General features: G+C 40.6%; 1 protein-coding gene across 5 annotated transcripts in view; it reads right to left on the bottom strand.

Moving 5' to 3' along the window:
• The window catches only part of LOC140460761 (amine sulfotransferase-like), a 121,187-nt gene that overhangs the window by 25,848 nt on the left and 69,635 nt on the right, over positions 1-25,704 (bottom strand). For all 5 annotated transcript variants that reach the window (XM_072555462.1, XM_072555445.1, XM_072555436.1 and 2 more), the window contains 2 exons: positions 5,686-5,888; positions 1,389-1,515 (listed from right to left, as the gene is read on the bottom strand). In XM_072555462.1, coding sequence (XP_072411563.1) covers positions 1,389-1,515; positions 5,686-5,888 — 330 coding nt within the window. The remainder of the gene's footprint in view (positions 1-1,388; positions 1,516-5,685; positions 5,889-25,704) is intronic.

The following is a 25,704-nucleotide window of genomic DNA, read 5'->3' as shown; positions in this document are numbered from 1 at the left end:
CATCCTGATCATAATCTGGCGTCAGAAATGCAGAGCTCATTCACGGGATTAGGAAAAGGAACACAGTGACAACCGACGGCAAATTGCATCTCCTTGAAAAATTCGACACACTCTTCCTCCCCTAATTCTGGCCTTTTGAGTTCCCTAATTGAATTGCTCCACCTTTGGTAGACTGAAAGCACAAAGCTCTAGAATTCCTTTTTTAAAACCCTCTCAGTTTCTTTCTACCTATAACAGCTCCTTAAAAATGTAGGCATTAACCAAGCCTTCTGCCATTTACGCCAACGCTATCTTAAGTGGCTGCAATCTAAACTGCTTCAAAACACTTTGGTGAATTATCTTTGAGTATTTTTTTAATGTTAACAGTAGTATATCAAGACAAGTTGTCAGACAGGTGGGATTTTCATAGTGGGCTACACAAGAAATGATTGGTCCAGGATGTGCTCCCATTAATGTCATATTTTCTGTCTTACACTTATAACATGTTCTTTGCCAATCAGAGGGGTCAGAACTCTTCAGTTTCAGCAGCTCTCTCAGGAGTGGCTGCTCCTGACAGGAGTGCAGTAGGCCCCAGAGAGCAGGTTTACCATGACCAGTCAGGCAAGTAAAGGGGAGTCATTGTGGAGGGTGGAGGGTGTCTTTCAGCAAGGGTGATCCTTCTCAAGGAGGGATCTCTCCATCAGCTGAATCAGAATGGATCCCCCAGCCCATGCCCGTGCTCGTGCAGCCTGGGGAATGTTTACTTTGCAACCTCCCCAGTCATGTTCTACCATACTCACGTCATTACCAATGACAATAGGGTTTGGGTTAACCCTATTGCAAAATGAAACCCTTAACTAACCATCAGTCACTCCTGACCTTTCCTTTCCCCAACTTAAACCAGAGCGTCAGGAATGCAATGAGTATCTTACTCCTGCACTTCCTCTCAACTCTGAGCTCCCCATCGCCTCTGAGGCTGCTCCCAGGATGGAAGGCCAACAAAAAGTTAAATTTAACCCATATTTGTCACATGAGTAAGATGGAAGCACAACTCATCGCAAGGATCCATCTGTTTTGGCATGTTCCTTTTCAGGTACACAAATCAACCTTCATTATACACTCACTGCTTTTCACTGATGGCATGTTCACTGAGGCTAGAGCCTTGCAAATTACTCCTTTGTGAACTCTTTGGTGGGGACCATAATACTCTGTTTTAAGCAATGCCTACATTTAGTTGAAGATATTCCTCTCAGCTAAAAGAAACATAATTATGATGGATAGAACGCAAAGAGGTAAGAGACTCATTCAATTGGTATGTTATAATTCAGTATAATTCTGGTATACAGAAGCATAAGAACTGATGATTAAGCTGATACCTATGTAGCACACATGAAATTATAACTATTTACCTCTGCCTTCTAGGAATTTTTCTAGAAAGTCTGGAAAATCCTTTGGTGATTCATAAAGGGCAAGATGCTGATGGAAATAATAGGAAGACACCAGTACATCCTTAGGATTCCGTGCAACATAAATAATCTGCATGGAAAGTAAGAGTGTGAAACACAAATATTATTCAAACAAGAACACTTCAGTACAGTATAAAAATATATACTGATATTAACCATTTCAGCAATTTACTATGAACTTTAATTTGAGATTATATTGGTTCAGGTTTTAGTAAAGAAACAACAGATAATAAATAAAGAACACTATTATTAGTTCACAAACTAGCCAGCAACTTGCATAAAAGTTTTATAAAAGAAAAAGATGCTTTAATAAAGTGCAACTCCCTACAAGCTGCTCGTTCATTTGTGACACACCATCAGCAACTTGCACTTGCCTGCCCCTTGAATTTCAGGAAGTCATTGCAGCTGCAGTTTACTTGCAATTTAAACTTGCCAGGTAATGTTAAGTTTAGCAGTTAACAGCACAAGTACCCATTTAATACTGATAATTGTTAATGTCTCTTACATTAATACATTTCTCTTACACTGTAAATAGACAATTAAAAGTTCAAAGTCTCATCCCTTCAGGTTGTGAAATGTTGGAGGTTTTAAGCATGAGATTCTTTTCCTTACTTACCCTAGTCTGTCTTTTACCTCTCAAACTTTCTTTGCCATTCTGTATCTGATTTGACATTATCTTTACACACCTTGCCTAGTCATTCTGCTTATTTTATGAATCACTTTATTTTATTGGTTTAAAAAAACCCTTGACCTAAATCTCTAAACCTCTAGGAATGGTTTGTAGGCTCCAGGAATTTAAATTAAATCACCAGAAGATTGCAGTGAGAAGCCATGGAGGAAAATCATAGAGACATTAAAAATATTTTTTTTTGTCATTTCCTTTGAACAGTTCTCTTTACAAGAGATACAAATGTTGAAAAAAGGCTCGTTGGCTGGCAGCCAAACATTCCTCCACTGGGTAATGAATATTTTTGCATCCCAGTTGGCATTGAAAGGCAGTGAGTCACAAGAAATGATGCACTGGCTGACTAATGGCTAAAGAATATGATGAAAACTCTTAATCATAGTTAGCAACCCTATTGGCACTCTGTTCACTAATGTCCCAAAGATCTTGTTATTCTTGTACCTCTTATTATCTAAAACATTACTATAAGTGCACAAAGAAAAAGAAGCTAAAACGTGCATGAACAAATCAAATTACAAGATCATGAGAATTTGATCAATCATGAGAAGCTCTGTTCCAGCAGATTCCAGGCTGCAGTATTTCTCATATATTGGCTAATAATGTAGACAAAAAGAAGTGTTATTATTTATTCAAAGTGAAATTGAAAGTCTTTGATTTGCTTTTTAAGGGTGAGGAGTCAACATGACAGTGCAGACTGTGATTCCATGGTCATTCAAGTGATTTTATATTTGTGTGTCATTCACATAGACTTTAAATTTATTATGAAGTAGGTTTGGACTGATTTTTCAAATTGGAATAGTAAACTTAAGAACATTTAAAAAACACATTTGATGATAAGATTAAGGATAATCCAAAGAGATTCTACAAGTACATTAAGAGCAAGAGATGGTAGGGATTCTTAAAGATCAAGGAGGTCGTCTTTGTGTTGAACCCCAGGAAGTAGGAGAGATACTAGATGAATATTTCATGTCAATTTTTACTGTGGAGAAAGAAATGGAGTCTAGAGAAGGCAGAGAAATAAACTTTGCTGCTTTAAAAAACAGTTCACATCACAGAAGTTGAATTTGGGAGGTCTTAGAGAATATAAAGGAGGATAAATCTCCGGGACTTGATCTAATGTATCCCAGAATGTACTGGGACGTAAGAGAGGAAATTTCAAGACCTCTTGCAGAAATATTTGCATCATCTATAACTACAGATGAGGTGCGTGATAACTGGAAGGTGGCTAGTACTGTACCTTTGTTTAAGAATGGTTGTAAGGAGAAATCGGAAAACTATAGACTGACTTTGGTTGTGGGTAAATTGTTGGAGGTGATTATAAAAGATAGGATTTATGGACATTTAGAGAGACAAAAATTGATTAGGGTTAGTCGGCATGGTTTTGTGCGAGGAAAATAATGTCTCACAACTTGATTGGGTGTTTTTCAGGAAGTTACCAAAAAGATTGATGATGGCAGAGCAGTAGACATTGCTTATCTGGATTTTAGTAAAGCCTTTGACTAATTAGTGAACTTGCCAAATAGATACATAATTGGCGTAATGGCAGGAGACAGAGAGTAACAGTGGAGAGTTGTTTCTCGGACTGGAGGCCTGTGATCAGCAGTGTTCCACAGGGATCGATTCTGGGTCCTCTTTTGTTTCTCATTTTATATAAATGATTTGGATGTGAATATAGAAGGCATGGTTAGTAAATTTGCAGATGACACCAAAATTGATGGCATTGTAGACAGTGAGGAAGGTTTTCTAAGATCACTAATGGATGTTGATCAAATGGGTCAATGGGCTAAAAATGGCTGATGGAGTTCAATCTGGATAAATGTGAGGTATTGCATTTTGGTACAACAAACCAGGGTAGGGCTTATACAATTAATGGTAGGGCCTTGGGTAGTGTTGTGGAACAAAGGAGCCTAGGGGTGCAGACACATAATTCTTTGAAGTTTGCATCACATATTGGCATGTGTTTAAAAATGTATTTGGCTCACTTGCCTTCATTGCTCAATTCTTTCAGTATAGGAGTTGGGAAGTCATGTTGAGTTTGTATAGGACGTTGGTAAGACTTCTTCGAGAATACTGTGTCCAGTTCTGGTCACTCAGTTATAGGAAGGATATTATCAAGCTGGAGAAGATTCAGAAGAGATTTACCAGGGTATGGAAGGTTTGAGATATAAAGATAGGCTGGATAGGCTGGGACTTCTTTCACTGGAGCTTTGGAGGCTTAGAGGTGATCTGATAGAAGTATATAATATAATGAGAGGTAAAGATTAAGTTATTTGTCTTTTCCCAAGGATATGGGTTTTCAAGACTGGGGGGAGGCATTTTTAAGGTGAGAAGAGGGACATTTAAAAAAGACCTGAGGTAAAATTGTTTGACACAGAGGGTGGTTCACATGTGGAATGAATTTCTTGAGGAAGTAGTGGATGCAATTACAATTACAACATCTAAAAGTCATTTGAATAGATGCATGAATTGGAAAGTTATGGTCCAAGAGCAGGCAAGTGGGACTAGTTTAGTTTGGGATTATGTTCAGCATGGACTGGTTGGACTCAAGGGTCTATTTCTGTGCTGTATGACAAACCTTCAGTACAATGATTGCTCTTTCTCCTCCACGCCATCACGACAATGCTAGCCAACCATCATTTCTTTGGTAGGTTGTTTTACAGCAAATGGACTTCTGTTGCTTAGTCCTCCTCATCCAAGCTAGGGACTGATATACACTCACTTGACTGCAGCAGTGGCTGTGTTTTCTTGGAGCCAACAAATCCTGAAATGGGACTTGAACCAGGGGTTTTCTCGCTTCAAGATAGGAGAACCACTCCAGCTCCCTTTCTATAGTGAAGGGTCTCTAACATATCCTTTGCCAACATGATTTGGCATCCTGTCATAATAAACTTGTTTTAATACATTTCCAAATTCATGATTGATGTTAGGATTGTGGTTGTGTGATTGAAATGTTTCTGTTTTTTGCATTCTAATAAATGCACTTCCCTTTGGAAAATTCAAAACATCAGCAAAAGATTTGCAAAAGAACAAGGAGGTGCCTAGTGGTCTAGATTCTCAATGCCAGTTATAATGGTTTACCACTACAGTAACAAAAGAGAGACTTAGATGTACAAATGAAAAATGATAATAATAGTATCAGACGCCAAACTTGAAACTTAAAACAAAAGGAACATTCCGTGCTTTTAAAGCCATTGGATGTGACAGATGGCTAATGCTGCTTCTCAAACTGTTGACTCAGTCAATCAGTTACGAAATGACTGGGTCAGAAAGCAAAGTAAAAAGGTCCAACCTTTGCTGTTTTGGAGGTTGTGGGGAGACAACAGCACAGCAAGTTTTATCTGAACGCGAGCCAGAGCTGGGAAACTTAATCACAGCGAAATATAAAGACATTAGAAAGTACAAGAGCAAATATGTTCTTAAATATCATTGTCTGTCTTAGTCATCTATTGGTATGCATCCAGTATGCAGCAAGGAAAATGTTTTTAGCGGAAATACATAAAAATAATGGAGAAGCAAGCTACTTGTAAAAATAAATAAGTGAAAGAAAATTCATACTTTTCCCTTCTTTTCCTTCAAGGCTTTTGGAACTAGGTGATAGGGCAAATGTGTCACACTCAGGCGAGGGGATGGGCGTGCTGGAAAATTTGAGTTTGGTACTTCAATCCAAGGGACACGTTCGATTGCTGGTTTGTTTTGTACAGCAGCTGGGTCACCATCAGAATAAATTAAACTCATTATTTGCTGCATCCATATCGTACCTGGTATACAGTAGAAAAATAAAATAAGCAGAAGAAAATCGCAAGCTCATCATACAACACCTAGAACCTTTCAACACATGGAGGAATGGGCACAGGTGTAAGGCAGCTGATTTAGCATTAATTAAACTGTTTGAAAATGAAGTCAAAAGACTAACCTCCCCATTTTTGCCAAGTTTTTGTTACTTTTACTTATTATGGGAACTTTTAACCATTGACAATAGTACTCATTTGCCTCTGGCAATAAGCATTTTCAAAAATAGGAAATCAGGGCCCTGTCAAATGCATAGATTCTCATTATCATTTTCGGGAACAACTTTCCACTATGCAAGAGTCGACTTGTTTTACTCGCAATTAAAGGCCCCCAAAGGGTACATTTTAAATAACCATATCATGGAAAATAGTTTGACCTGGCATATAAGTCAATCTCATTTTTCGGCATTATATTGCCTGTTTAGGCCTATTCCTAGGGCATGCATGGACCTCCCAATTCACTTTCTGTTTTCTAGCTATTAAAGTGCATGTTTAGTGCTATGCTTGCATTAGTGTTGGCCTCAATTTTTCATCTCAGAGTTACAGGTCCAAGGTCACCCTTGCTTTATAGGTCACCCAAGGGATCAAACAGATGATATGGATTGGATTGCCAAGAAGAAAAGGGAAAGTTGGAGACACATAAACACACAGCAGTCTGCATATGGCAGCCGACAAGCAAAAATGGACCCTCTTGCACCAGCACCGGTGGCTCACATTTTGTATTCTGCACATAAATTGACTGTTTTAAGAGATATTTTACAAAGCATTAAATGGTCAAGCTATACCGGACAATCTACAGTATTTGCGTCATCCTCCTTGTAATACAACCATTGTCTTGATATCATGAGATTACATCACATATTTAGTCAAGGAACAATGGCCAACATTGAGCAACCCCTACAACTGTAATCTACATGATACTTTAGTGGTGTCATTTTGTCAATTTTCATGGACAGTTTTCGTCCATGAGACCCATCGGATGTCTTGTGCTATTCCCTCAAACTTACTTCACTAACTACCTATTGCATCCTTTTCATCGGATGCTGGCCTGATTCTACCACTCCCCCTAACCAGAACAACTCACGACTGTCATATGTTCCCAAATAGACTGTCAACATTGTTTTCTGATTAAAAGGCCATAATACACTCAGACAAGCATTCGCAGTCCAGAGCCGCGCTGCATAGATTGTCACATTTGCCCCAAACATTGCAGCACAGGGGAAACTATACAACTCCACAACTCTATAGTGGTCTGCTTTTTGGACAGGGACCAGGAGGACTGGGGGAATAGGGTAGTGCAAAGGGCAGCAATCCATTTCTGCTAGTTAGATACTGAACACTGCCGGAATGGTGTGACATTGTTACCTGGGTTAATGTGATCCTCGTTTGTTTTGTTGAAAAAATTCACCCAGCAATGCCGTAAGAAGATCAATGACCTTCTCCACTCTGTCAGCATGAGTGCTACCATTGTCTCGCTGATTCTCCTCAGTCTCTGTTACTGCACACACTTCCACCAAGGCTCATGCCCTACCACTCTCGCAATTGTGTGCAAAATCATTCCCCCCTCAGTCTCAACCACCCAATCTCCCCCACGGTACTAACACTGCATGGTCTCTATGCCTCTTGCTCAGTCACTCAGGTCACCTCACCAACTTGCCCACACCTGCATCAAAGCAGATCACTGTGACTCCCACTTTCACCTCACTCAATCTAGGATAAAATGATCCGTAATGGGTGAGAAGGAGCCACGTTAGGTGATGGAGTGACCAACATTTAGCTCCTCACCACTACAATCAGAGGACCTGTCCCTGACTGCCCCAAGTGGTTTGCAAACAATGACTTGACATTCAGTGGTGGGTTATTTTTCAGGGTGTAGGTTGCCAGAAAACATTGCGATAGTTTTTTAAATGATGTTCAATCAGCAAACTTTAGGAAAATGTTGAAGAAGAGATTTGTGAACCAGATGGGTTTTTCTGATGATCAACAATGTGTTCATGGTCATTATTAGATCTTAATTCCAGAGTTTTGATTTGGAGATGCCGGTGTTGGACTGGGGTGTACAAAGTTAAAAATCACACAACACCAGGTTATAGTCCAACAGGTTTAATTGGAAGCACACTAGCTTTCGGAGCGACGCTCCTTCATCAGGTGATTGTCATCAGACAATCCAAAAGCTAGTGTGCTTCCAATTAAACCTGTTGGACTATAACCTGGTGTTGTGTGATTTTTAACTTAATTCCAGAGTTTGTTTTCATTGAATTCAAATTTCGTTTTCTGCCATAGCAAGATTGAACGCCAGTCAGCAGAACATTATGTGAGTCTCTAGATTAATAGTCCAATGATAATACCACTAGGTCATCACTGCTCCCTGCCAGTGATGTTTCCATAGCTATCCTTAAGTTGATAATCCTCTGCTGAAGCACCTGTGCCCCAGAGTGCATTAAATATAAATCATTTAAGTATTTCTAGTTTACTCATATAATTATAACTTTTCCATCACTGGTATAATTCTCCTGAATGTTCACTAACCTATGTAACTTTAGCCCTAACTCTAACCATTTCTAAAATGGGGTTCCCAAAATATCATCTATTACTTTGATTTTGTCTAATCGATTTTGTCTACTTTGATACTCTATAGTCTATTCTGTTATTTATATTTTAAAATTATTTTGTGTTTTTTGAATGCCTTTACATACACACAAACATCAAGAAAATTATATATCAAAACCTTTAGGTTTGTCTGTTTATTTTCATCCCTTGCTGCCTTTTCTTCTGTGTATAATTCCCATTTCTTGTTTTACATACAACATGCACTGTTTCTTTGTTGACCACATAGAATAGGTTCATTTACTCTTCAACCTATTCTGCTAAAACTAAGCCATTTCCTGAAGATGTTTACACCTTATCTTGCTAGTTAACAACCTGCCTGCTTTTGTGTAAGCAACTTTCAAAATTGTCTTTAATGTTAACAACCTTGTTCATGGAATGTTGGCAATGAGTCAGATTACATTAACCAAGTCTATAGGAAACAAAGGAATCAAAACGTTTGAGCCACAGATTTCCTCGTTTGTGCTTATGATTTGTCAGAGCTCAAAGTAGAAGGTCTTAGTGTTGAATTAGGTGTTTGGGTGAAATCTCATTGTTGTGTTAAGTGTAGCAGGAGAGAGAGATGGTCAAGATGTCAAACTAGCATGTTCATAGCACAGGTGAGCTTGCTAATTGGATACATAATTGGCTTAAAGACAGGAGATAGTGGTGGTCTTCCTGATGAAGAGCTTAAGCTCAAAACATCGACTCTCCTTTCCCTTGGATGCTGCCTGACTGGCTTTGCTTTTCTAGCACCACACTTTTCGACTCTCATCTCCAGCATTTGCAGTCCTCATTTTCTCCTTGTGGTGGTGGAAGGTTGTTTTTCAGACTAGAGGCCTCTTACTTGCTCCAAGTAAGCCTCAGGGATCAGTTCCGGGACCTCTTTTGCTTATCATTTATACAAATGATTTAGATGAGAATATAGAAGGAATGTTTAGTAAGTTTGCAGACTACACCAAAATTGGTGGCATAAAAGGTAATGAGGAAGGTTTTCTAAAATTACAAAGGGATCTTGATCAAATGAGTCAATAGGGTGAAAAATTATAGGAGGAGTTCAATGTGGGTAAATGCGAGGTACTGCATTTTGGTACAACAAACAAGGGTAGGACTTATACAATTAATGGTAGGACCTTGGGTAGTGTTGCAGAACAGAGGAAACTAGGGGTTCAGGTACATAATTCTTTGAAGTTTGCTTCACATACAGGCAGGTGGTTAAAAAGGCATTTGGCACACTTGCCTTCATCACTCAGTCCTTTGAGTATTTGAGTTGGGAAGTCAGGTTGAGGTTGTACAGGACATTGGTGAGGCCTCTTCTGGAATGCCGAATCCAGTTCTGGTTGCCCAGTTATTTATAGGAAGGATATTATCATGTTGGAGAGGGTTTGGATACAGTGCAGCATGGTGGCTCAGTGGTTACGACTGCTGCCTCACGTTGCTAGGGACCTGAGTTCACTTCCAGCCTCGAGCGACTGTCTATGTGGAGTTTGCACATTCTCCCTGTGTCTGTGTGGGTTTCCTCTAGGTGCTCTGGTTTCCTCCCAAGATCCAAAGATATGCAGGTCAAGTGATTTAACCATGCTGAATAGGGAATCTAATCTAAACATTATCAAGCTGGAGAGGGTTCAGAAGAGAGATGCTAGGTTTGAATTATAAAGAAAGACTGGGACATTTTTCACTAGAGTGTAGGAGGTTGAGAGATGACCTTATAAAAGTTTCTAAAATCATGAGGGATATAGATAGTGTTACGGGAAGTGTCTTTTCCTTAGGATGGGGGATTTCAAGGCTAGGGGGCATATTTTTAAGGTGAGAGGAGAGAGTTTTAAACAAGACATGAGGGGTAATTTCTTTTTTACAGAGAGGGTGGTTCACATGTGGAATAAATTCTCTGAGGAAGTGGTGGATACAGGCACAATTACAATGTTTTAAAAGACATTTGGAAAAGTACATGACTAGGAAGGGTTTGGAGGGATATGGTCCAGGAGCAGGCAGGTGGGACTACTTTAGTTTGGGATTATGATTGGCGTGGACTGGTTGGACCAAAGGGTCTGTTTCAATGCTGTATGACTCTACGACTGTTTGTTTGCTAGTCTTCTTAAAACATTCCTGAATTTACAATGCTGAGATACAAATACTTCCAAAAGAAACAATACAGCCCAGCTAGAGTTACTTGTGTTTTAGTTATAAAGAATAGGTCCTGAATTGAGGTAGGGTGTTCCAGTAAAATATAAATATTCTTGTTGGAAAATTAACTATAAATATCTTCACACACTGGGGAAAGCAAAAAGATGAGCAATTTTATAGGAAAAGCTGCAGTATAAATGTGTATGTTGTGATTTGAAAGAATAATTTGTTAATATAGTAAAATAAACCCATTCTCTGAAAAACGGTATGATGAGTGAACATATTGGAGACCTGTTCTACACCCAAAGAAAGAAAGTTCCCAGAAATCGGCAGAAGGAAACATCAACATGAGAAGGGAACAAACCTATACAACCACAGAAGCCAGGGGATTCCGTTTTTATGACTACAGTTAATAACATACTTGAGCTGGATATTGGTCAGTTACTGGAAGTAACACAAAGATTACCTGAGCATTCTGTTAAAAATCACACACCAGGTTATAGACCAACAGGTTTAATTGGAAGCACACTAGCTTTCAGAGCGATGCTCCTTCATCAGGTGATAATGAAGGGCTCGATCGTAACACAGAATTTATAGCAAAAATTCACAGTGTGATGTAACTGAGATTATACATTGAAAAATTGATTATCTGTTAAGCCTTTCATCTGTTAGGATACAGTGATAGTTTCACTTTCTTTACACATGAAAGAAGTGAAACTATCACTGTATTCTAACAGATGAAAGGCTTAACAGATAATCAATTTTTCAATGTATAATTTCAGTTACATCACACTGTGAATTTTTGCTATAAATTCTGTATTACGATCGAGCCCTTCATTATCACCTGATGAAGGAGCGTCACTCTGAAAGCTAGTGTGCTTCCAATTAAACCTGTTGGACTATAACCTGGTATTGTGTGATTTTTAACTTTGTACACCCCAGTCCAACACCGGTATCTCCAAATCCTGAGCATTCTGATGTTAGATATAAGTGAATAGCTGCATTGCTGGGAGCAAACAAACAGCAGATGTTTCTAACTTTTTAAAAGCAGTCAAATCTGTTACCTCTTTAATTTTTCAACAACTATTTCAAATTTGTGCCCATACTAAATCTGCAATTATGAGCACAAATAGACAAACCCCACTAAGTATAACAGCTTTGGAATGAGCCAATCTGTTATATTGGGATTCATAGATTAAAAAGAACTGTAAGTAACAGATAAAAACTCTGACAAGGGAGTAGCAGGAGACATTAATCAGAGAACTGACAATTAGCCTCCATAAGTGTTGACCTGTTTTGCCAAATTCTACCAAACGTGTCAAACATCAGGTCTGAGAACATTAAGAAGTCTAGGCGTGAGGAATAGAGAACAGCTAATTTAGAGTGAGGGAGGCATAAAAATTGAGATGACCAATGTAACATCAGCAGTTGTCAATAATGCAATGATCTGGAGAGGATGAGAGGCCAGAGGAAGACATCTTAGAGAAGGGTGAATTCTAAAAGGTGATCAGGATTATTTTATCTATCAAGAAAGCTCTTTTCTCTTAAAATAGTGAAGGCTGAGGTAAGATTAGCTGGAGATATTTAAATTATTTTCAATGTTTTGCTTTTGTTTTAGCTGGATATTAAATTAGTAAAAGCATACACTTTGAAAATTGGAGCAAAAGTTCACTTCTCTGAGCATGCTCAGTTACTGAACTGGAAAGAATTGGGCGGATAAAGTCTCCAATATGTTACACAGGTGGGCAATGCCAGAAAATGGTATCACTCACTGATGAACAAGCTATTTGACTTCATAGAATCGTCAAATCCCAGCTGTGTGGAAGCAAGCCATTTGGCTCATTGAGTCCACACTGACCCTCTGAAGAGCATCCCATCCAATCCCACCTATGACCCTATCCCCAAGGCCCTGCAATTTCCCTGGCTAACCCACCCAACCTACGCATTCCTGGAGACTTTGGGCAATTTAGCATGACCAATTCAGCTACCTGCACATCTTTGGATTGTGGAAGGAAACCGAAGCATCTGGAGGAAGTCCATGCAGACACGCGGAGAATTTGCAAACTCTACTCAGTCATCTGACAGTGGAATCAATCCCAGGTCCCTGATGCTGTGAGGCAGCAGTACTAAACATTGAGCCACCATGCTGCCCATACCCAAAATAAATAAGCATCAGTTAACAATAACAGCAAAGGTAAGGGACCAAGAAGGTAAAAAGAACTAAAATTAGACCGTGTACTTGCATGACAGCCCTGTTCATTTATTTTACATGAGACGATTCAGAACTAGTGTACTATGAAGAAGAAGAAAAGATCTCTGGAGGAACAAGAAAACAATGGGATATATCAAAAGATAAAAACAAAGAACTGCAGATGCTGGAAGTCAAAAACACAAACAGAAATTGCTGGAAAAACTCAGCAAATCCGGCAGCACTTTGAGTCGTAGATTCATACAGCACAGAAACAGAACCCTCAGTCTAACTCATTTGTAGGGACCAGACATCCCGATCTGACCTAGCCCCATTTGCCTGCACTTGACCCATTTCACTCTAAACCCTTCCTATTCATATACTGATCCAGATGCCTTTTAAATGTTGTAATTGAACCAGCCTCCACCCCTTCCTCTGGCCTCTCCTTCCATTCCCGCAGCACTCTTTGTGTGAAAATGTTGCCTCTCAGGTCCTTATTAAATCTTTCCCCTCTCACCTTAAATCTATGCCCTCTGGTTTTGGTTTCCCCATCCTGGGAAAAAAGACCTTGGCTATTCACCCAAAACATGCCCCTCGTGAATTTATAAACCTCTATAAAGTCACCCCTCAGCCTCTGACACTCCAAGGAAAAAAGCCCCAGCCTATCCAGCCTCTCCCCATAACGCAAGCTCTACCGTCTCAGCAACATGCTTGTAAAATCTTTTCTGAACTCTCAAGTTTAACAACATCCCTCCTGCAGAATTGTACAGAGTATTCTGAAAGTGGCCTCACCAATGTCCTGTACAGCTGCAACATGACGCTAATGCACTGACCAATGAAGGCAAGTGTGCCAAAGGCCTTCTTCACTATCCTGTCCACTTGCAACTCCTCTTTCAAGGATTTATGCTCCTGCACCCCAAGGATTCCCTGTTTGGCAACATTTCCCATTAACTGCATAAGTCCTGCTATGGTTTGGCTTACCAAAAGGCAACACCACACATTTATGTAAATTAAACATCATCTGCCACCCTCTGGCCCATTGTTTTTTCTCCACAAGATCACATGGGCCAGAGTTAACATTTTTGGTCCAGTGGCTCTTCTTCAGAACTGATGTATCAGAGGTTGGTTACTAATTAATACAACTGTAAAATTGATATTGTTTCCATCCTTCCAAAGCCAAAAGCCCCCCAGTTTTAAATATGCCAATCTCACACAGAATGATTGGCAGAGATCCTTGGGGGTAAGTGAGGAAGAAGGTAAAAACAGTGCCATAACACAGGAATACAAGACCACAAAAGACAGGAATGATCTTATCTCAGATACTGCCAAATCTCTTGTGCCAGTTATGTTTGGAGTCATCTCCACTTTTCCACCACTACCTATTTCCCTGGATTCCCTGACTGGCAAAAACTTGTGTACCACACATAAATATAATCATCAATGGAGTATCTACAAAGGTAAAGTCACCACAGTCTCACTGGGCTGTGGGGTTGCTCTCTCATTAGAGAGATTAAACTGGTGGAGGTTTAACCTGAGGGAAGAGTTTGAAAAGGATATGCCTTCATGGTAACCTCAGCCTGTATGGGAATTGAACCCACACTGTTAGCATCACCCTGCATCGCAAACCAGCTATCTAACCAACTGAGCTAACTGAACCCAATGAGCAGCTATAGTACGATATGCTTGAAAACTTCAAAGATGTACAGTTGAGTGAAGAAATTTATCTTATATCAGTCTTATGTGATTGAATTATTGACTTTAAACTGTATCCCAATATTCCAACCAGCAGAAAAAAAACTTTAGTTGTTGCCCTGTCAAGTCCCTGATAGCATTCTGTATGTTTCAATGACAGCCACCTGATGAAGGAGCGTCACTCCGAAAGCTAGTGCTTCCAATTAAACCTGTTGGACTATAACCTGGTGTTGTGTGATTTTTAACTTTGTACACCCCAGTCCAAAACCGGTGTCTCCAAATCAATGAGATCACCTCTCTTTCTTCAAAACTCCAGAGAATATAGACTTAGTTTACTTTGCCTCTCCACATAGAACAACTCTCTCAACTCAGGGACCATGTTAATGAACTGTCCATACTGCCTCCAAAGTAAATATATTATTCTTGAAATGTAGAAGCAAAAAAGTATGATATTTCAAGTGTGATCTCAAAACCCTGTACAGTTGTGGCAAGATTCTCTTTTTCTGTACTGTAATCCATTTGCCTTCCACATTGTTGCTGCATTGGCATGTTAACTTATGTTGTTCCTTATACAAGTACACCCAGATCTCTGAATATCAAAATATTCAAGGTTAATTTCTTTCTATAAAAAATATCTACTCTTATATCTTTGCAACCAAGGTGAATAATCTTACAATTCCCCACATTATATGCCATTTGCCACTCACAATCTGTCTTCCTCTTTGCAGGGTAAAAATGTCAAATATTAGGGGACATAGGTTTAAAATAAAGGGGATAAGTTTAAAAGAGATGTGAGAGGCAAGTTTTTTTATCCAGAGGGTGGTAAACCCTGGAATGCATTTCCAGACATGATGGTGGAGGCAGATACAATAGCAACCTTCAACAGGCATCCTGACAGATATATGAATTGGCAGGGAATAGAAGGAATGGACAGCTTAGCAGCTAAAAATGTTTTTAGTTTTAGAAAAGCATAATCTTTTGACACAGTCTAGATGGGCCTGTTCCTAAGCTGTACGGTCCTTTGTTCTATACCTGAGGCACCAGCACTAAGCTTTGAGATACTCCACTAGTCACAGCCTGATGATTTGCGAGCATCCATTAGTGCATACATTTTGCTTCTTGGCCGTTAACCAATCCTCTATCCATGCAAATTATCCCTAATCTGGGAGCACTGACCTTGCATATTAACTATTAGTGTGACAAGTTAGGAAATGTAGCATGTATGCTACATTTACTGATTCCTTTATTCTAGCTTACCAGTGTACCCTCAAAAGTTGTAATAATTGTTTAATGAAAGAGAAAACTCTTTCTCTTTCATTAAATTATACTGACTGTCAGATAATTTTATGAATTCTGTAGTGCATTGTTAAAATTTCTTAAGTATTAGATTATAAACATTTTTTGATGACTACTGTCCGATTAAGTGTCCTGGAGTTTCCCCATTTTCTCATTGCCTCCTAACACCTGGTGACCAACCCCATCTATTGAATGGTAAGCTGTGAAATATCATGACAAAAGTGGTCTTTGCTGAAGTAGTAGTTTGGAACAAGCCAGAGTCCTTGCAGAGCCAACTTTTACAATTACAGCCTCTGTAGAAACCCCTTTGCACTTGTGATCAAACACAAATAACTCTGTGCATTACCAAGCAGTGTCACCTCTACAGACTAATCACCTTAAAAACCTCACAAATCGCTCTAGGGAGTTGCATTTGCTAAATATTAAATTAAATCTCTTCCTCCTTTCTTGAATATTGGTGTCATATTACTAACTTCCAATCTGCTAGAACCATTCAAGAATGCGGGGAAGTTTGGAAGATGATAGCTAGAGAATCAACTATCCTTGAGGCATCACGTCTAGAATCCATACATGTGGCCGTCAGGTCCTAAGAATTCTTCAGATTTCAGCCCCTTAAATATGTCTATCCTGCTGGTGTGAGTTAACTTAATTTCCTCACTTTTTTTTAAGCAATTATGTTATCCTCCAGTTCTGAGAAGCAACTTGTGTCTTCTTCTGTGAAAATATTTGTTCAGTGCATATGTAATTTCCTTACACCCAACAAGAATTGCTCCTATATTTGCTTCCAAGACCCTTGTTTACTTTAGCTACTCTCTTCCTTTTTATATATTTATAAAAGTTACTATTCTTTCCGCCCATCTTGTTCTCATATTCTACTTTATCTCCCATAACAATTTTTGTTGGCTTTTATTGCTGGTTTTTAAACTAGACCCTATCCTCAGACTTGACACCACTACCACCCTTTGCAACTTTATAAACCTCCCAACAGCCTGAACCTAAATAAAGCTTTCAAGATGACTAATGTTCTCCAATACCCTAAACCTGTCAGTCTGACAGAGATAAATAGCTCACGTAAATTTTTATCTAATAGATGACTATTATATTGTTTAATTTTTATAGTTTTATAGTTTTAATGGCATATTCACACTGATACAGCAAAACAGGATACACTGCTGGGTTTTCTACAGCCCAAATATTGTGCCTCAACATCTGCCTCACAGGTTAAGTTATTTTAAGCAAACGCATATGCCAGGATTATTGGAAGGTAAAGGCAAATTGAAATATTTCTCCTTAGGAATCCAGGTTCTTCAGCCCTTCTTATTAGTAGTTACAGGCAGAAGCAGGCTGTCAACACATATAAACAATGCCAGGATTAGTATACAGCATACCATTAACAGTTTGAATGATGGAGAAATTTTCAATACAGTCCTGACAAAGGCTGATTGGCATCTTCTATGCACTTCACATTATTTTCATTGAAGGAAGTTTATCCATGCTGTATATGAAAGCCCAGTCCCCAACTATAAGGAATCAGGGTCTGTAACACAACCATTGCAACATTAGACCAGCTACTTCAGATTATTCTTTAATATTAATCATGTGGGTTAATAGAAGTTTTTATAGAATTATTGAAACAAGTTGATAACAAAACAGTGAAAGCTACCCACAAGAACAGAGCAGAGCTAACTGTGTACAGGAACCAAAGTCGGTTTAACTTTGCTGGAATGTTGTAAGAGGAGAACGATTGACATCTCTGCGTAAAAGGCTGGAATAATGGGGTCAGAGACATCATTTCTTTAGTCTGAAAACGTACTCTGCAACATTTGCATCAGATAACAGCTCCAAATTTCAAAATTGGATGATGCAAGAAGGAAAGATGATCAAAATCTGCCCAAGCAGGGAAGCTGTTATGTTTGTGGGTAAGCCAGTGATTAGTTTTATAAGGTTTAATAGTTTTGGAATTGCAATAAGATAAAAGAGAGACTGTTCTTCTGTGTAAGTAAGGCAATATGGCCATAAAACATGGAAGCAGAAGTAGCCCACTCAACTCATCGAGTCTGCTCCAGTATTCAATGAGATCATAGCTGACCTGATACTCCTTGTTATCATTTCCTGCCTTTTCTCAGCTTTTGAGTTCACTTAAGCATGTTACAGAAAACTCCACTGAGTAATAAGGACCATGCTTGAAATTGACGATCATTCAATGCTTTTCACAATTATTCTTTGCAAGCAGAAAAAGTTAGATAAAGAATGTGGATATGGACATAAAGAATATCATTGCAGGAACACCAACATTACCACAAAGATGAACAAACCATGTCAGGTACTAATAAAACTACCATCTAGAAATAAACCTGTGTTGTCCTTTATAGGAGTGGTGTGTTGGTATGGGTGCAACACCTTCTACTTTTTCAATTATCATGAGTGCCCATCATTTATTTTGCGCTCCCACAATCTGCGAGTCATTTATTGGAAACAAGCAGCCACTTTACTACAAGTACCATGTGATTAATTTATCAACTTCATTTGTAATAATATGCTCTTTTCCCAGTCTTTCCCTTAAGTCTGGTACATTGTATGTGCTATCAAAAATCTTAATCATTAGCTTCTTCTGCCAAATGAATATGCTGAATTGGTTGTCAGTTAATGTCCTTGTACCACCCAGGGCTTGCTCCTGTGGGATCTTTAAATTCACTTAGCCATCCTTACTATCATTGTGACTGGCTGTCATATGAGATGTCAATCTATTGCCATTTGCACAAGGAGTTACATGGATCTAACAGTTGTGGCATCACACTGAGACACAACAGCCCTGAACATGAAGTTGGGTTTAGGTCAATTGAGCATGTCTGGAAGCAATTATCAATGGCTTTCATTTACATAGCACCTTTGAAATAATTAAATATTCAAGATTCCTTATAGAAGCATTATAAAATAAAACAAGGCACTAAGTCACATCAGATGATGGCCAAGAAGTGTGGTCAAATAGGTAGCTATTGATGACTGCCTTCAAACAGAGAAGATAGGAAGGAAGACAGGCAGGGAGATTCAGGGAGGAACTCTAGGACTTTGCATCTAGACAGATGAAGAGTCACCCATCATTGGTGAAATGATTCAAAAAAAGGATCCTCAAGAAGCAGGTTTAGAGCAGTACACAGGTATCACTGAGGGCTGGAGGAGATGGCAGATATAGGGAGGAGTGAGGCCATGGAGGCATTTGAAAATAGCGGTGGAAAGTTTGATATTGTTGAAGAGCCAAATATAGTACGAGCTACCAAGGGCTTCCCAACAACCCAAGAGAACAATATTTGGTAGAAGTTAAGAATAGGAAAGTGGTGTTTTGGCTGACCTCAGGTTTACAGAAAGCAGAGGGAAGCTGGCCAGAAATGCATTGGAATAGTCAAGTCTAAAGGTAACAAAATGCAGGAATGAAGGCTTCAACAGCAGCTGAACGGAGGCAGAGCTACAGTTACAGAGAATAAATAGCCAGCCTTAGTCATTTCACTATCACCCAACGTTAACTTACCACAACTTCCAGCCTTCTTCAATGAGTCCAAATTTTTCAGCATATCTAAAATCCAGTACTGAATGAGCAGAAATTTCCTCCAACTAAGCACTTAATTCCATTCCTCTTCCTTGTAATTAGGGGAGGCTGAGCTAAACTGAACATCTAACTTTATTGTCATATTTGACCCAAAGTTCAGCTTCTGACTACACATCAGAGTGATCACAAAGAAAATCAATTTCCTGCTCTGTAACATCTCTTGATTTTGCCCCTGCTGCAGTTCATCTACTGTTGAAACATATAAATGCATTTGTTATCACCAGACTTGACTATTCCAATGTTGTCCAATTGGCACCACACTTCCATTCTCCAAAGATTTTAAATTCTGCTGCCCACATCTTAACATGCACAAAGCCCCAATCACCTATCTTCTGTCTACATAAGAATACATAAAGGACGCAGAATCAGGCTATTCAGTCACTTGCTCTGCCATTCAGTCAGCTTACGGCTGATCGGAGTGTAGCCTCAACTTCAAATTCATACTTATCTATAATAACCACTGATTTCCTTGCTTATTGACTTCACTGGCATCCCTTGGGACTGCAAATGACATGCTTCCATATCAGATTCTGGATTAGTGGTGCTGGAAGAGCACAGCAGTTCAGGCAGCATCCAAGTAGCTTCAAAATCGACGTTTTGGGCAAAAGCCCTTCATCAGGAATAAAGGCAGTGAGCCTGAAGCGTGGAGAGATAATCTAGAGGAGGGTGGGGGTGGGGAGAAAGTAGCATAGAGTACAATGGGTGAGTGGGGGAGGGGATGAAGGTGATAGGTCAAGGAGGAGAGGGTGGAGTGGATAGATGGAAAAGAAGATAGACAGGTAGGACAAGTCCGGACAAGTCATGGGGACAGTTACTGAGCTGGAAGTTTAGAACTAGGGTGAGGTGGGGGAAGGGGAAATGAGGAAACTGTTGAAGTCCACATTGATGCCCTGGGGTTGAAGTGTTCCGAGGCGGACACACCAGATGGCCTCCTTCTTGAGAGACCGCAATTTCTCTTCCCACGTGGTTAAAGATGCCCTCCAACGCATCTCATCTACATCGCGCACCTCCGCCCTCAGACTCCACCCCTCCAACCGTAACAAGGACAGAACGCCCCTGGTGCTCACCTTCCACCCCACCAACCTTCGCATAAACCAAATCATCCGCCGACATTTCCGCCACCTCCAAACAGACCCCACTACCAGGGATATATTTCCCTCCCCACCCCTTTCCGACGTGCGCAAAGACCGTTCCCTCCGCGACGACCTGGTCAGGTCCACGCCCCCAAACAACCCACCCTCCAATCCTGGCACTTTCCCCTGCCACCGCAGGAACTGTAAAACCTGCGCCCTCACCTCCTCCCTCACCTCTATCGAAGGCGCTAAAGGAGCCTTCCACATCCATCAAAATTTTACTTGCACATCCACTAATATCATTTATTGTATCCGTTGCTCCCGATGCAGTCTCCTCTACATTGGGGAGACTGGGCGCCTCCTAGCAGAGCGCTTTAGGGAATATGTCCGGGACACCCGCACCAATCAACCACACCGCCCCATGGCCCAACATTTCAACTCCCCCTCCCACTCTGCCGAGGACATGGAGGTCCTGGGCCTCCTTCACCGCCGCTCCCTCACCACCAGACACCTGGAGGAAGAACGCCTCATCTTCTGCCTCGGAACACTTCAACCCCAGGGCATCAATGTGGACTTCAACAGTTTCCTCATTTCCCCTTCTCCCACCTCACCCTAGTTCTAAACTTCCAGCTCAGTAACTGTCCCCATGACTTGTCCGACCTGCCTATCTTCTTTTCCACCTATCCACTCCACCCTCGCCTCCTTGACCTATCACCTTCATCCCCTCCCCCACTCACCCATTGTACTCTATGCTACTTTCTCCCCACCCCCACCCTCATCTAGCTTATCTCTCCATGCTTCAGGCTCACTGCCTTTATTCCTGATGAAGGGCTTTTGCCCGAAACGTCGATTTCGAAGCTACTTGGATGCTGCCTGAACTGCTGTGCTCTTCCAGCACCACTAATCCAGAATCTGGTTTCCAGCATCTGCAGTCATTGTTTTTACCTCATATGCTTCCATATCAGTCAAGGAGTTCTGAAATGGCTGATAAGTCCAATTTGCAATCTGTGGACTTTGTTGTACACAGAGCAGTTGCGTTTGGAAGTTCAGGTGGATAAATTGCCAATATTGCAACTTCCCCTTTGAGTTCCCAACAAAGGCTCCCAACATTTTTGGAATATTTCAAATGCATTCCTAGTCACAAGCCAGGACTCCCCTGACTCGAATGGGATGTTTGACTTTTTCAGGGATGCTTTGACAATATCCTTACAGCACTTCTGTTGTCATTCTGGGAGTCACTTTAGCCTGTAACATTTTTAGCTCCTGGCTGAGCAACGTCTCGAGGGTTTAAACTTCTTATCCTTGTTTGTAATTATCTCCATGGCTTCGCCCCTCACTATCTATATAATTACCTCCAGCACTACAACCTTGAGAAATATGTGTACTCATCTAATTGTGGATTCACACACAGTGACTTCATACATTAAGGAGAGATAGTGGCATGGTGAAATCATTATTGGACTAATAATCCAGACGCCTGAGATAATGGCCTAGAGTCATGGAATTAAATGAATAAATCAGAGATTCCAGCTAATCTAATGGTGAGCATGAAATGATTGTAGCGAAAATCCACCTAGCTCACTGAACCCCTTTAAGGAAGGAAATCTACTGTCCTTACCTGATATGGCATACAAATGATTTCACACTCACAGAAATATGGTTGATCCTTAACTACTTTCTGAAATTGCCTAATAAGCCACTTTGCTGTATCAAAACACTATAAAATCTAAAAATATGAAGCAAATCAAACAGACCACCTGACAACCACCTCAGTAATGAAAATGACAATGGAGTTTGCATGTTCTCCCCATGTCTGCATGGGTTTCCTCCAGGTGCTCCTGTTTCGTCCCACAATCCAAAGATGTGCAGGTGAGATGGATTAGCTATGCTACATTGTCTGTAATGTCCAGGGATGTACAGATTGAATGGATTAGCCATGGGAAACTGCAGGGTAATGGAAATAGGGTGGTTCTTTTTGGAGGATCAGTACAGATTCAATAGGCTGAGTGGCCTCTTTCTGCATGGTAGGGATTCTATGATTCTATCAAAGGCAGCCTTATTGATCCTGCAAAGTTCTCCTTACCAACATCTAGGACCTTATGAAAAGATTGGAGAACTGTTTCACTAAATAGTCAAGCACCAGCCTGACATAAACATATCCACAGAATGAAATATGACAGGCAATGTCCAAGACAGGCTACCCATCCCTGGGTATGTTCTGTCCCACCAGGGATGGTGGTACAGTAGTATACAAATCAAGACAGAATTGCTCTGAGAGTCTTAAAACTTGACTCTGGATGCCATGAAGTTTCATGATATCAAATCACATGAGGAGATTTGCATGCCATTCTGATTAGACCTACCCAATTCCTCAGCTGGTGAATTGGCATGACACCACATTGAACATTGAATATGGGAACAGCATGTACTCTTGGGTTGGATAGGGGTGTGGTGTGGGGGGTTCAATCTCACTCAGTTTGAATTCTGCCAGCATCACCCAGTTTCCGGCCTCGTTACAACCTTGGTTCATACATATACAAAAGATTTTAACTCCAGAGTAGATGCAAGATTGATCATCCGTAACTTTAAGGCTTCGTTTGATGAGCATGGATCAAGAAGCCCTAGCACAACAGAAGTCAATGGGAATTGGGAAAAATCTCTCCATTGGTTGGAGTCATGCCTCGCACAAAGAAAATGATTGTGGTTGTTGGAGGCAAAGATGGTTGGGCATCAGATACATGGGAACGCCACCACCTCACATTCCCCAAGTCACTGTCCATCCTTACTTGGAAATATATCATCATTCCTTCACTGTCGCTGGGTCAAAATCCTGGAATTCCCTCCCTAAAAGCATTTTGGGTCAACCTTCAAAAGTTAAACTGAACGGTTCAAGAAGGCAGCTCACCACCTTCTCAAGGGCAACTATGGACGGGCAATAAATGCTGGCCAGCCAGCACTACCCACATCCCACAAAATGAATAAATAAAAAAAAGATCTGGCAGCATGTGTGGAGAGAAAGCAGAGTCAATGTTTCAGGGCCAGTGACCCTTCTTCAATTCTGGTTCTAGAACTAAAGAAGCAAATCTTAACAGGACTTATACACTTAATGGTACAATCCTGGGAAGTGTCGCTGAACCAAGAGACCTTGGAGTGCAGGTTAATAGCTCCTTAAAAGTAGAATCACAGGTAGATAGGATAGCGATGAAGGCATTTGGTATGCTTTCCATTATCGGTCAGAGTATTGAGTACAGGAATTGGGAGGTCATGTTATGGCTGTACAGGAGATTGGTTAGGCCACTTTTGAAATATTGCGTGCAATTCTGGTATCATTTCCATCAGAAGGAAGTTGTGAAACTTGCAAGGGTTCAGAAAAGATTTACAAGGATGGTGCTAGGGTTGGAGGATTTGAGCTATAGGGAGAGGCTGAACAGGCTGGGGCTGTTTTCCCTGGAGCATCGGAGGCTGAGGGGTGATCTTATAGAGGTTTATAAAATTATGAGGGGCATGGAGAGGATAAATAGAGAAAGTCTATTCCCTGGAGTGGGGCAAGTCCGGAACTAGAGGGCATAGGTTTAGGGTGAAAGGAGAAAGATATAAAAGGGACCTAAGGGGCAACTTTTTCATATGGAATGAGCTGCCAGAGGAAGTGGTAGAGGCTGGTATAATTACAGCATTTAAAAGACATCTGTATGGGTATATGAAGAGGAAGGGTTTAGAGGAATATGGGCCCAGTGCTGGCAAGTGGGACTAGATTAGGTTAGGATATCTGGTCGGCATGGTCAAATTGGACTCAAGGGTCTGTTTCCATGCTGTGCATCTCTATGACTCTCTGACTATAAGGGTCACTGGGCCCTCAATTAAAAGAAGTTGGGTGGAAAGGAAGGAAGAGAGTTAGAGAAGTGGTGATGAAGGGAATGAATGGTGTAGGTTGTGGTGGGGTGCCAATCAAGCAGGCTGCTTTCTTCTGAATTGTAATGAGATTCTTCAGTGTGGCGAGAGCTGTACCCATCCAGGTAAGTGAAATAACTTCCATGACATTCCTGACTTGTCTTGTAGATGGTGGCTAAGCATTAGGAAGATAGGGGATGACTGACTGATTTCCTGGAGTCTGACTTGCTGTTCCAGCCACGATGTAGATATGGCTGGCCCAGTTTAGTTTCTGCAGTGGCAAGCCTCAGATTGATGCTGATGTGGGATGCAGTTATGGTAAAGGTTATTGAATGCCAAGGGTAGATTTTCTCTTCTTTCAGAAGGTCATTGCCTGAAGCATTTATCCAGATAATGCTATTTGTCATTTCACAGCCTCAGACTGGATGTTGTTCAGATCTTGCTGCAAGTGGACACACTACAGTACTTAAGTATCTGAGGAATTATGAATGGTGCTAAATATTTGTATTCTGATGGAGATATATCATTGTAGAAAGAGGCAAAGATGGTTGGGCCTAGGACATTGAGGAACTGAGATGATTGACCTCCAACAACCACAATCATTTTCTTTGTGCGAGGCATGACTCCAACCAATGGAGAGATTTTTCCCAATTCCCATTGACTTCTGTTGTGCTAGGGCTTCTTGATCCATGCTCATCAAATGAAGCCTTAAAGTTACGGATGATCAATCTTGCATCTACTCTGGAGTTAAAATCTTTTGTATATGTATGAACCAAGGTTGTAACGAGGCCGGAAACTGGGTGATGCTGGCAGAATTCAAACTGAGTGAGATTGAACCCCCCACACCACACCCCTATCCAACCCAAGAGTACATGCTGTTCCCATATTCAATGTTCAATGTGGTGTCATGCCAATTCACCAGCTGAGGAATTGGGTAGGTCTAATCAGAATGGCATGCAAATCTCCTCATGTGATTTGATATCATGAAACTTCATGGCATCCAGAGTCAAGTTTTAAGACTCTCAGAGCAATTCTGTCTTGATTTGTATACTACTGTACCACCATCCCTGGTGGGACAGAACATACCCAGGGATGGGTAGCCTGTCTTGGACATTGCCTGTCATATTTCATTCTGTGGATATGTTTATGTCAGGCTGGTGCTTGACTATTTAGTGAAACAGTTCTCCAATCTTTTCATAAGGTCCTAGATGTTGGTAAGGAGAACTTTGCAGGATCAATAAGGCTGCCTTTGATAGAATCATAGAATCCCTACCATGCAGAAAGAGGCCACTCAGCCTATTGAATCTGTACTGATCCTCCAAAATGAACCACCCT

The sequence above is a fragment of the Chiloscyllium punctatum genome, chromosome 3, assembly GCF_047496795.1.
Source record: "Chiloscyllium punctatum isolate Juve2018m chromosome 3, sChiPun1.3, whole genome shotgun sequence".
Classification (NCBI taxonomy): domain Eukaryota; kingdom Metazoa; phylum Chordata; class Chondrichthyes; order Orectolobiformes; family Hemiscylliidae; genus Chiloscyllium; species Chiloscyllium punctatum.
The sequence above is the reverse complement of the archived record's forward strand: the minus strand, read 5'-3'. Positions and strand labels throughout refer to the sequence as shown.